General features: G+C 35.5%; 1 protein-coding gene across 8 annotated transcripts in view; it reads right to left on the bottom strand.

Moving 5' to 3' along the window:
• The window catches only part of Dgkb (diacylglycerol kinase, beta), a 754,071-nt gene that overhangs the window by 482,931 nt on the left and 258,171 nt on the right, over positions 1–12,969 (bottom strand). For all 8 annotated transcript variants that reach the window (XM_006515068.3, XM_017315019.2, NM_001361688.1 and 5 more), the window contains 3 exons: positions 11,816–11,904; positions 11,623–11,739; positions 3,708–3,806 (listed from right to left, as the gene is read on the bottom strand). In XM_006515068.3, the coding sequence (XP_006515131.1) occupies positions 3,708–3,806; positions 11,623–11,739; positions 11,816–11,904 (305 nt within the window). The remainder of the gene's footprint in view (positions 1–3,707; positions 3,807–11,622; positions 11,740–11,815; positions 11,905–12,969) is intronic.

Raw genomic sequence — 12,969 nt, 5'->3', positions numbered from 1 at the left:
TGGTATTCTCTTTTATCACACTTAAACACCAGCATCTTGTTAAATATTCTGTACACCACTACTTATTTTCCCGTCAATCTTCCACATCTCTTTGTTTCTATAAGTTGTGATCTGCAATTGATGAACTATCTGCATTCTTCTATTATACTCTCTTTCTTTATAGCACCCCTTTCTTTATACCCACATTCACAGCTATTATAAGTAATGGTTCCAATAGAGAAGACTCTTGTCTTCCAGCTAAAAATATTCTTCTAGCACAAACACTGAAGCCCACATAGTTCTGCCACCTCTCCTCATCCATCACTGGCTGATAGTAATCATTGGAACAAGTTCTTGCAGTTATTCTGAGTAGTGTCAGGAGCAGCATCCAATAAACTGTTCTGAGTATCTTAACTTCTAGATATGTAGTGAGCACCCTGCACACCCACACAAATGGCTGCATATTCCCATCATCTGAACCAATCCAACATAAAGTCAATTCCCAAATTCTGGTCTCTGCTCTAACATTCTTCAAGTTATCCTTATGTTGTCATGTTGTAGATGTCTTTTTGACCATGCATGTCACAGTCTTACATCGGATATCACTTCTCAGTGCTTAAAGTTATATGCCACACTGATAGCAACTTCTCATTTTATGGAACAGAGATAATTATGAATCCACTATTTACATTAAATGAACTTAACTTTTTTGACAAGGTAACTACATCTTTGATTCTCATGGCCATTCTGCAGTGAGGAGCAAAAACAAAGGGATATTAAATATAATGGAAAGCATTTTAGCCACCAGAAAAACTGCAGTAGAAAACGCTGAGTTCCAAATGATGGTAAAGATATGGAAAGCTATTTTTGATGTGAGAAATACTAACCCTAAACAAACACCATCTCTATGGTAATTAAACTTCTGCACTTAAGGGGCTATACCAAAGAGAAATGAAGGCCTGGTCCCCAGACAGACATATTTGCGGTCATGAGATGAGGGACTGGTGGCTTCACAACTCCGAGTATGCTGAACAATACTGAAATGTGTCTTTTAAGAGAGTGAATGCTATAGCCTGTGCATCTAGTTTCAATAAAACCATTTTAACAAAAATCTAAGAGATAATTACATATAAGTAGCTGTTTTTACTTCTTTGACATTTTATATGATATGATAGAGATGATGTGAGTGGCCATTTCACAATATCTAAGCCCAACACACCTCTGGCTTCATGCATAAGGTTATCTCAAAAACCTTTGGCAAAGACATTTAAAATGGGTAAATCATCCAATAAAGGTAAGCAACAATAAAAAAACAACTTAGGTATTTTTTATTTTTTAAGGCCTACTAGTTTTCTTGAAATGAATACTAAAAATTTAGAACAGATAACAGTGTCAAATCCTTCTTGGGATGGTCATGAGAGTCCACAGGTTAGAAAGGTCCAACAGCCACCAGTTTAAAGAGTTTACCAACATTTCTAAGGTGAACATAAAAGATGAGCCTTTAAATACTCAATGGGTATAATATTCGATGTATTTATTCTATTATACAAAAAAAAAAAAATAGCCTTTCACTCTTACTTTGCATGGTGGTAGAAATCCTAAGCTGGAGTAATTTCACCTGCTTTATTAACAGATACAAGACTGCTGAGGCTTGAGTAGACAGGTGTGGTTTGAGAATTACAGGCAGTTCAATTATCCTTGATTTTCAGTTCCTTTTGTGTTATGTAAAACACAGAGTGGGTTGATCCAGTTAAGAATTCTCTTTACCATAGGAGAATTTTTGGAAATCAAATAAGGAATTGTGACAATAATTTTAAAGGTAAAAGAGATAGTTTGTATTTGCCTTTTAGAATGTGTACCCAGGAAGCAGCTAAGAGATGTATGGAAAGGAAGCAGAATTGTAAGAATGCCACTGGGAAAGACAATCCCAGGAGAGAAAAAAAATGTAAAAGAGGCATGGGGTTAAACAGAGCCATGATATCACAATAAAAAGAATAGTAAAAGTGTTGAAACTGTGACACCAGAAGCAAGATCCAAGTGATATAACAGTAGCCATCAAGATGGCATTTTAACCCCTGCAAAGATTCTGAAGGAAGAGTCTCAAGAAACAGCCAGGACCTAGTGAGTTATAATGACAGTGATTCAAATGTAGGTAAGGATTTTCCTCAGACAGCAACATATTCCATAAACCATATTCTAATGACTCAAAAAGAAGAGTTGAGATTCAAATCATGATAGACACCACATAAATATTTGATGATTGAAAATAACATTTTAGAATTAAAAGTATCCAAATGGAATTTTTGCCTAGACGGTGGGAAGGCAGGAATAACCATGTAACATATGCTATCAAGCCTTCAACTCCTGAAAGAAAGGGATGATGGAAAAGCTGCACCCCATGATTGGCATTATGTGACACAGTCTGGCCTGAAGGGTTCTCACTGAGCAGGGGATCCCACATGAATCTTAATGGTAGAAAAACCATTAAGAATTTTTGTGGGAATTAAAACCTTAAAGATGCATCTAAGCCATCAAAATTACATAATTTCTCTAGAAAGAAAGTAATGTTAAAATTATTTATTTTTATTATTTCATTATTTCTAAATGAAATTATTCATTATTTTATTATTCTTTCATTATTCTAAATGCATAAAGGTAGCAACAAATTAATTTAAAGTCTAAAGTATTTTTTGACTCTCAACATTTATAATTAATCTCATTTATTATGTATGTTTAACAAGTATTGCACTGGGAAAATATTAAAATTAATTACTGCCATCCTCAAAAATTGAAGATAATTTGTTTCTTTCTTTTAGTAATTCAATACAATAAAGAGTTTATAATAATTTTGTATGTAGAAGTATTTTAAACACCATCAGTATTTCACAGATAATCACAAAGATGAATTATAAGTAGGTAAAAATTGAGTAATTTGATTAATTTCTCAGTTGACCTTTACAAACGTATTTGTGTAACATTTCTTAGTTGTTGTAGTTTTATTATATGAAACCAAAGTTCTAGGCATTTAATTCCTTGGGTTGTTTTTTAAGAGAATGATGTGTGTTACAGATAATGTAGTGTCTTGTGAAATAACTTTTCATTCAGTAACAATTAGGATTCTGAAAATTAACAATGTCTTTGAATACTTGTTTCTATCCTTATTAAGAGTCTTCATAACTACAGCCCCACTCCATTTTTCATTTCTATATTTATTTAATAGGTAATTAACAGGCAGGTAGTAAATTTTATTGTTTAGTAATTTTTAAAAAACCAGCTAGTAGGGACGCATAACATATTGCGAGATCTGTGTCGTCACTTCAAGGTAGCCTCTGACCTAAAAGAGAGACCTCAAAACTTTAGACATAGAATGTGCATTCCTAGCAAAAATGCCCACAAGAATAACCTCATTTCCTGGTAAGCTACATCTATAAAATATGTAAAATGTAGATGCATTCTGCACATACAATTTCTGATAAGTACAGTGTGACTAAGAGACAACACCTGTGTCGGCTTCAATTTGAGCATCCTTACTCCACCATGTATGCACAAGGAAGAAGAGAAAGCCATGAGCAGAGAGAGGTTTCTGCTCTGGAGTTATGGTATGGGGTAGGCTGGCAGGGTTATCCCTTAACTAATGAAAAATTATTTCCAGAAAATACTCATGGGTATAGTGTTCCAGTTTCTCACAGTATGTAAAACTGACACCAGAATAATAAAGACGAACTCACCAATACAACTGGACAGATTGTGGTAGGTGGCAAAATATGGTCCTTCAAGGGTCCACAGTCACACTCGGGCTTCAGATGAGAAGCACATTTATTGTGCAGCTAGAAAAGGAGACAGGAGCAATATCAAAACTACATGACAATAGCATCCAGGGAAGAGTTCATTGCTGATTCGATGCAATAATACATTAAAAGTATATTAGAAGAATTATAAGAACAAACAGGCTCAGACATTCACTAAAAATTTTAAACTAAAAATTTTAAACTAAACAGCCCTGCTTCTTTTACCAACACAATTTATTGCCAACTACAGTGTATCCTTGCTTATCCTTCAATATAATCTTGAAACGACTGTGCACTGTTGATGCTTTTTTTCTTTTTGACCCTCATGTTTTCTCAAAGTCATTCCAAAGTGCACAGCTCAGTATGGGGCATAATTGATCCCATCATTAGTTGTAACTTTGTAATTCAATATGTAAATGTAACCTGAGATTCATCTCAGTAGGAGCAGGATATAAATAAAAGAAGATGATTATGATTATAAAAGTGGATCTTTATATTGTATTTACCAGCCCGACATTAGGTTAACATGTAACCATATAATGCAATATTTATTTTACAGTATGTATGAACCTTAGCTGATATTTTTATCAACCTTGACCACTAGTTTAAAGTAAAAGTATAGCAAAATGATAAAGTATGATAGTTTGAAAGCAAAGAGATGGTTTTTATCAAAGATATGATGAAAATAATTCTCAAAGCAATTTATAAATTTCTGCTTTCCCTACTTGATATTGATTTAGTATATAAAATAGACACACTTCATGTGTGTTGTTCCACAGTATTTTTCAGTTTCAGTTTATAGACTCATTTCAGAAGGTCATTTCATTTAAGCCTTAGCTGTATTAACTCCTCTGTTTAAGCTGTTAATTAGCCATTCAGTTTAGGCATATTGTTGATTTAATGGTGGTGAGAGAACTGTATTCAAGGAGGATTTGTGCTGTCCTGTATTCTCCAGCATTTGTCACACAGAGGCTCTTCTTTAGAGTTCAGGTTCTGCCCAATATACGAAACAAAAGTACTTTTACACAACTATCTACAATTACCATGTCCTTCTCACAGTAGTACATAAATTTCTTTATATAAACATGGGTCACAATTCTGCTTAGGCAATGCTAATCTTTGCCAAAAGATAAAAGGCAGTAAAGTCAAAGAGGCATCTGAATTCTTGTATACAATAGAACTAAATAAACCTACATTCTGCCAGGCCATAAAAATGCAACTTCCTTAAAATAACTCTAAAATATACTGTTGCTTTATTGAAATTATTCTCATGGAATAAATATGATCCTGAATATATAGACTCATAGATAAGCTGTCATGGGGTGGGGTAAAAATGGTCCCATCTAAATCATATGTAAAGATCAAAATCTTAACTCCAGATATGAGTGAATGTGAACTTTTTTGCAAATACAACCTATATTAATATACTCAAGCTAGAATATAATCATGTTGGGTGTCTGGCCCTTGACTGGAAGCTTTAGAATGAGAAGGAATTCTGGACAGGAAGTACTGACACAGAGGGAAGGCCACATGAGACAAGCCAGGCTGAGATATTAATAGTTGTCTTTACAATGCACGCAGCACCAAGAATTTCTAGAAACTACCAGAATCTGGTAAAAAGCAAAGGATTCATCCCTAAACTCTGGAGAGGGCTAATAGCCTCGCTGACATTGTTCTGTTAAGCTTCTTCTCTCCCAGTATATAAGAGAATACATTTATGTTATCATTTAGCTTATGGCATTTTGTTATAGAAGCTCTAGAAAATGAGCCCATTGACACAATGAAAACCCAAAGCAGACCCTATGTCTTAAGTCTCTTCTGGATTTTGGCTTGTCATAGAAAATGAGTTTTTCCTCCTTGATATTGTACAACTACCTTAAAACTGAGGCAGAAGCTAAAACATTCTGATATGGCAATCTTTGTGTGTACAGAGTGAGTCTGTCTAGAATTCGTACTCTATGGGACATCCTAAAATGACAAATTGTGAAAAAATGCAGGTAAGCAACACACACCCTCAGGCCAGCATAGCTCCCAGACAGTATTAGAGTCACAACTTCGTGTGCTCTTCCATCTCATGTATTTCCAATATAAACAGTAAGTAAAATCAGTATCGGATTTTTACACTTAGGCCAAATGGAAAGAACTAAGGACTTAGAATTATCCAATTGACCAGGAGACTAAAGTAGGTGAGGATATAACTCAATATATCTCATGGGACGCTGCCTTTATAGACCTAACTAAGCCCAGTATTTTATTTTCAAGTTTAAATGCCAGAATGTCCAGTATCTCTGAATTTTTCTGTTTAGTCTTAAAGAAGCATTAGCATGTAGCAGGATCCATACCATGAGGAAGCATCTTGCCCATTAGTAAAAGAGGAGCACATATTAAAAGGAACATGCCTTAAGAGATTTGTATGAACTAGCCATGTATTGCCTTATATTTATGGAAACTAAACTCAAACATCTCATCTGGAAGGTATATTCTAGTGGCTATCTGGTCCATGATCTTGTATATAGAGGGAAAGGTTAAAACTGTGGGCAACATGTTTAAAGAACTGGTCATTTTTACAATCTGTGAGTGAAATTGTGGAACAACTGTCTCTGATGCTTCATGTTGCCCAGAAATGTACCTGTCCACAAGACAGAAACTAAAAACCAACCAACCAGCCAAACAGTAAAAACAAATAAAAAAAGCTGCAAATCAAGACTATCAGTCATAAATAAATGATTGTGTTAGCTGCATTGTAAACTGAAAATGTTCTAAAGAAAACAAGAGTCTGTTAAAAATACACGTATCAACTAAATAGAAATTACATAATAGAATTAAAACAAATAAATTGGTTTTCTTTAGGTTACTGTTAATAGTGTGCTTTCTGAGAATCTGCGTATGTTTCTTTTCAATAAGAGATCACAAAGGGAAATGTGTTAAAATCTATCACCAACCATAGCAAGGTTCTTAGATCAGCACTGTTCCTTAAGTCTACTTTTTATGGTCTATGTAGAGCAATCCCTAAATTCAAATGTTGACAGTATTTGCAGATGAAGCCTTAGGGAGCTAACTTGAGCTAGATGGACATATGAGAGAGATACCTGAAAGAATTAGCAACCGTACAATGAATCAGAAGTAGGCCTAAAGACAAATACTTATTTTGTCTTGACATATAATGGCATCCTCCAAGTTATGACTGTTAAAAAAAAAAAGGTTTTATATGACATGCTCCCTAACCTGAAAGTACTCAACCTCCAAAGTATAAGAAGCAACTCTCTCGCTATTAAAAACTACCTAGCTTGTGGCATTGTGTGCTAGCAATACAACAATCAGGCTGGGAAAACTTGTTTCTATGCCATTCCATGCATCAGCATCTATGATATATACAGAGTTGGCAAGATGCCCAAGACTGATGACTGTCTTCAAGGGTCCAAGGTAAGAAGAGACAGACAGGGGTCTTCCTTGAGGTTAGAAATGAATTAGATCACAGATGCATCTTGACTCTTGAACAGAATTACCAAGACGAGTAGTTCTTGCCTTTCAAAAGTCATTTTCAAAATGTTGTCCACAGCTATCTTTCCATATTTTTAAAAGATGGCATGTAGAAAAGTAAAATTTATTTTTAAGATCCCCAGAAACTATCTTTCAGGGTAACAGATACAGGCATATATCTACTAAAGTCAAATAATATGAACCAGCTTTTTCTTGGACTTGAATTAAACACTTGGAAATAATTTCAGAATTTGACAGCTCACAGTAGCACCTAATTTAGAGCCAGCTCTATGTTTATTAGTAAAATCTGTCTCAAGTTTGGATGAAAAAGTGTGTGTGTGTGTGTGTGTGTGTGTGTGTGTGTGTGTGTGTGTGGTATGGAGAGGTGTTGAGCTAATGGTAGAAATGAATAGTAGAAAAAGAAAAATAGGAAAAATATTCATTAGAATTTAGTGATTCATATACAAAAAAATAGTCCCTCTTACAAATAAAAGTTCAATGACATGACTTAAAGAAATTTGTTAGTTTACACTTTCATATGAAATCAATATTTTATAAACTCAGGCAATTTCATTAATGATGGTATTTGCAAAATAATAAACTGTCTATGGCTTTCAAAACCTTTTGACAATGAGAAAAATGTCATTGTCAGGAGCTTATTATTTTCACTAAAAGTACATTCTTACAAGATAACAAGTTAGTAACTCAGATGAATATGATAGGCATTCTCTTTTAATCTCAAATAGTTGTATTAACCTCACATCCTAGTATTTCCTGCCTGACAAGAAGTCATCTTTTCTTGATACACAGAGTAACGACCATGTCAAGGACACACTCAGCAGCAGGTATGAATCAGACTTGGCAACATGGTCTCAATAGTGGCAGGACATAAGCAAGGAAAAGAAAAGGAAAACCAAGATGAGCATTTGTTCCTTCATTCTCAAAGGAATGAAGTTGAAAGCACAGAAAATATTTGCTTAAGTAGGAGATACAGCTGTTTTGTTTTGTTTTGTTTTGTTTTGTTTTGTTTTGTTTTGTTTTGTTTTGCTTTGCTTTGCTTTGCTTTGTTTTGTTTTGTTTTGTTTTGTTTTGTTTTGTGTTTTGTTTTCCTGGGTGTTTACCGATTTTCTAGGTTAGGTAGAATGCTTTACAGAAGAGCTACAGCATTCTTAGAACTTATCTTTAGGTCTACAAGATGGCTGCAATAGTATATCTAGATACATTTCATTGATATAAAACTGCAGGAATGGATGCTTATCACTTATGTTTTAAGATTTATTAACCAGTCTAATGAGATTTGAGTATTATAAGTTATTTAAATGTATTTTGAGATAAAATTTAAAGATGAAGTGCATTTGAGATTCAATATCTAACATGAAGATTACCATATGACTCATTATAGAGAACCTGAGAATTTCCTCGAAACCTGGCACTCCCTTAAGATCATCAGATGATTATGAAAAACATGTATTACCAACTTATAGCAATGGACGCAAATGGAAGTATAATGTTGATGTCATTCAGAAATGAAACCACTGGAGAACAACTCAGTATTTCTTTAAGAACGGAAGTAAAGTAAGATAAAATAAATTGAAGAAGAAAATATTAGCATCAAAAAAAAAAAAAAAACCATCAAGGGAAATAAAGAACTGAGCCTACTTCCTACTAAGTAGTTAAGACTAGTGCAGTCCGGTCCAAGGAATGGGACATTTTAAATATGAGGTGAGGATGAATCATGGCCTCTGCAGGGGTTCCTTTGAACATACCCAGCCTAACAGGGACTTCAGTGGTGAAGGAGGATGCAAGAACTTGTGCTTCTTAAATCTGTGCTTTGTAGAATTCAAAACCAAAATGAAGTAAGTGGTGGAGAGGTTGCATTTATTGTCATGGAATTATTATAGATAGCTGAAGGGGACATACTATATCAAATTACAATTTTGGAAAGATTTTTCTAGTGGTGCTATGGCAGCTTACATATAGGAGAAGTACCTTCTGTCAGGGAAATAAGCCAAGAGATTCTTACTCTAACCTAGTGGGGAGGGGGTGCTAAGAGCTTGCACTAAGGTTGGGAACATGAAGTCAAAACCTCAGATCTGGGAGAGATATTTTAAGCAAGAAATGTAAGGGCTTAGCACTAGGCTATATGAAGGAGAAAAATGTGAAAGACAAGAAAAACCTGACTTCTAACTCGCATAGTAACTGGAAACATCATTTGAGGATCAGCACTTGTAAATAGCAGGGTAAGAGTTGAGGAGTTGCTCTTGAAAATGCAAGTCTATGGACCTTGACATAAAAGTTAGTGATGCTTGAAGCCACACAATTTCCTATGGTCTTTAAGGATGCAAGCTGTCATTCTGACTAGGCCTGCCTGGGAAATTTTCATTTATAAATCCTTACCAAGATGAGACTGCCATACCCTGAATTTTACACATGACATGCCCCATGGACACCAGGGTTCACAATAGGCACCACATCTCATTTTAAGTATTGCCCACTAAGTTGATAGAATAGTCACTAAGCATTTACTAAGTATGTGCTCCAGTTGTAAACGTATCTACACTGACTTTTTACCCATTTAATCCTTACAACAATCCTACTGGTTAGGTATTATCAACTCTATTTTACAGTGTAAGAATATTGTCCCAGACTGAGGCAATCAATGGATACAGTGGCACAGTTTATAAATGACTCGGGGCATGTTAGTACTCTGCGTTTCTCAAGTTGTGATTTCAAGTCATGCTAAGTGAGCAATAGGTTTTGGAGGAAGATTGAAGTGCAGCTCTGCTTCATTCTCTGATCTTCTGTTTAAGCAAATTTCTCTTGGAATCTACTCAGGTGGTTCCTTAAAAAGCCCATTACAGGCAGCACCACATTCCTGCCCTCTCCTGGCTCCAAGAGGGTGAAGATGACATTTGGTTCTTTAGAGATCTGTCACATCAGGCACCTTTAGTTGAGGGACAGTCTTAGGCTAACGTTTCCATAAAGCAGCTCAAGAAAGCAATGAATAATACTAAGTATATAAATATTTTCAGGTGAATATATTCTGACACTAGCCACAAAATTAATAAATTTAATAAAGGTGACCCTACTGTTGCTCTAAGTTAGAATTCTGAAAGTACTCAGAGAAACTCCAGGAAACAAAGTGGGAGGAAGAAATGACTCGAATAGCAAACTTCTGACACCCTCCCCCACGCCCCCCCGGAGAGCTTGGGGCTACAGACCACGCAGGTTAATTCCTGTCTTTAAAGCTTAATAGGCACTCATAAATATTATCTGTTAAGGAATAAAAAAAAATCTAATAATAATAGTAGTAGTAATAAGAATAGTAAAAATAATAACACAACATATTCAATATATTGCTTTTAAATCTGATAAAAGTGAAAAAGTCAATACTGATATTTTAAAATTTTAGCCTATGTTAAAATTAAGATATGCTGTGTAAAATGCTGTGGGGCTGGAACTAGGCTTCTGGGACAAGAAAAATTACATAGTCTTCTAATTAGTTTCCCAAATGTATTTTTAATATATATAATTGTTTTGTTATGGTCTTTTTTTTAAAATTGAGCATTGATATGTTCTTACATTTTATTATAATAACCAAACTCTTCAAATCTGCAAACACTTAATTTCAGTTTGAAATATAACTCAACTTGATTTTTTTAAATTATTTCTCTCTCTCTCTCTCTCTCTCTCTCTCTCTCTCTCTCTCTCTGTCTCTCTCTCTCTGTTTGTGTCATTTAAGAATACTTTTTAACCTGTAGGTTTGGACAGAACCTTGTAGCTCTACCATAACCTGATTTGCCAACTATTACAGTGCCCTCTGCTGTTTATTCTGGTAAAAGGATGCAAAGAACTGAAGAACTAAGAAGCTATTCTGCTCAAAAGGAAGAAATGTTTGTTTATGCTAATTTCAGAAATTAAAAAGATATAGTAGTGCCATATAATAACTATGTTTATTCCCAAGTTTATTTGAAGCAGTTTGACAGTCAACCAGGTGGTATCCTAAATCTTTGGCCAGTGTGCTTTTTCCCTAATCATTACTACACCAAGACCTCTTGTGTCGCAGTTCACAAAGTACCTGGAGGTAAGGAACATACATGGGAAAATAGTTTTGTGTGGCAGTAATGACCCTCTTCTGTTTGCCCACTCTCATTTGTGGTTTCTGATTGCTTTCCTGGGAAATGCTAGAACCCACTCCAATGGCCCTTCTGTAAAAGCTTGTGAAGTCACCATCTCTAAAATCCTTAGTCCTATGAGGACACATCTGATTCTCTGGCAGGTGAAATTAGAACACCCCACCACCACCCGCCCAAGGTTTTGGGTGGTTTATTCCAATATTGATGGCCTTCCGGTACAGTGCTGTCATGGTACTCACTGTGGTCTGGCACCAAACACAATGCAGGCCCGTCAGGCCCTGGTAACATTTCACTGTTTTGTGGCACTTATCGCACTTGGTTGGGCAATTGCCTTCGACCCAATAGTGGTGCATGACCTAGAACAGAATAACAGGGCAGTAAGAGGCGCTATCCATAGTGACACATGTGGAAAGCCTGTGTGGCCAGACTTACGTCTGTGTTTTTCTTGGACTTCACATATGTCTTGATGCAGGAGGGCGGGGCTCTGGCCACACAGCGCTCATGGACCGTGTACTTGCAGACTGAAAGGAAACAGGTACACAGATTCAGAGCTGACCCTGGTCCTGATTGCACATTTACGAGGGAAGAGTGGCATTAACAGATGCTCATTTCGCATCCACTGTTCTCTAATCAATCCAATCAGCCGCATCAAGGAAAAAAGTCCAAGTCGGCTGTTTTTATCATGGAATGCAAAAGGCCAATTAGTACAGGAAATAGTATGCATATGAGAAGGCAAGGCTCCTCTGTCATGGCGTAGCAGGAACAGGAAATGCTTAATTAAATCAGTCCTTGCTCAAATTTTTCACAATAATTCCCAGATGACAAAAATATTAAAGACAAATTGATGACTGCCAAGTGGCTTTGTGTCATTTGCTAGAAGGAAGAGGTCTATATTTCATAAAGTATAGGCATGAGAGCAGCTGGCAGGCATGGGAGTAAATGTCTGTGTGCTTAATACTGCTTTGTCTATTGGCTTATCTAAACTTTAAATGGTAGATTTGTCTACTGCTGGAGAATAGATTCCATCATCCGTGCCAGACTTTCAGGGAAATTCATCCTTCATTTTCCATCATGATATTGTTTCTTCAAACAACCACTTTCACTAGGCAACATATGGCGCCAGGAAACAAAAATATATATGAAAAAAACATTCATACTAGTAAATGTATGTATAAATGTATGTATATAATCTATGCCACAAAACAAAAACACACTTGGGGTGCATCTCTGCGTCTTGTGGTTTCACTCTGAATATTAGTAGGGGTCACATGCACTTGTGTATGAGAAGACCGTTCCACTTCAGAATTCATAAATATACAGAAAAAGTGTTTAAAACGAAATAGACCAACAACTTAAAAATCTACTTCTTGAAATATGAATGAAATATATGTAATGCTTATGGTGTTTATTAATAAAACTCTAAGATATCCTGTCTGTGAGTTCTGACCACAGCCAGGAAGAACACATATCTTTTATTTTATTTTATAGTAGTACTCATATTATGAGTTTTCCCCTAATAACCATTTTGTAAACAGCAAAAACCTATCCTTTCTACTATACCACTCCTCTTCTTTGAAAGTTATCTT

This window comes from Mus musculus, chromosome 12, assembly GCF_000001635.26.
Source record: "Mus musculus strain C57BL/6J chromosome 12, GRCm38.p6 C57BL/6J".
NCBI classification, from domain to species: domain Eukaryota; kingdom Metazoa; phylum Chordata; class Mammalia; order Rodentia; family Muridae; genus Mus; species Mus musculus.
The sequence above is the reverse complement of the archived record's forward strand: the minus strand, read 5'-3'. Positions and strand labels throughout refer to the sequence as shown.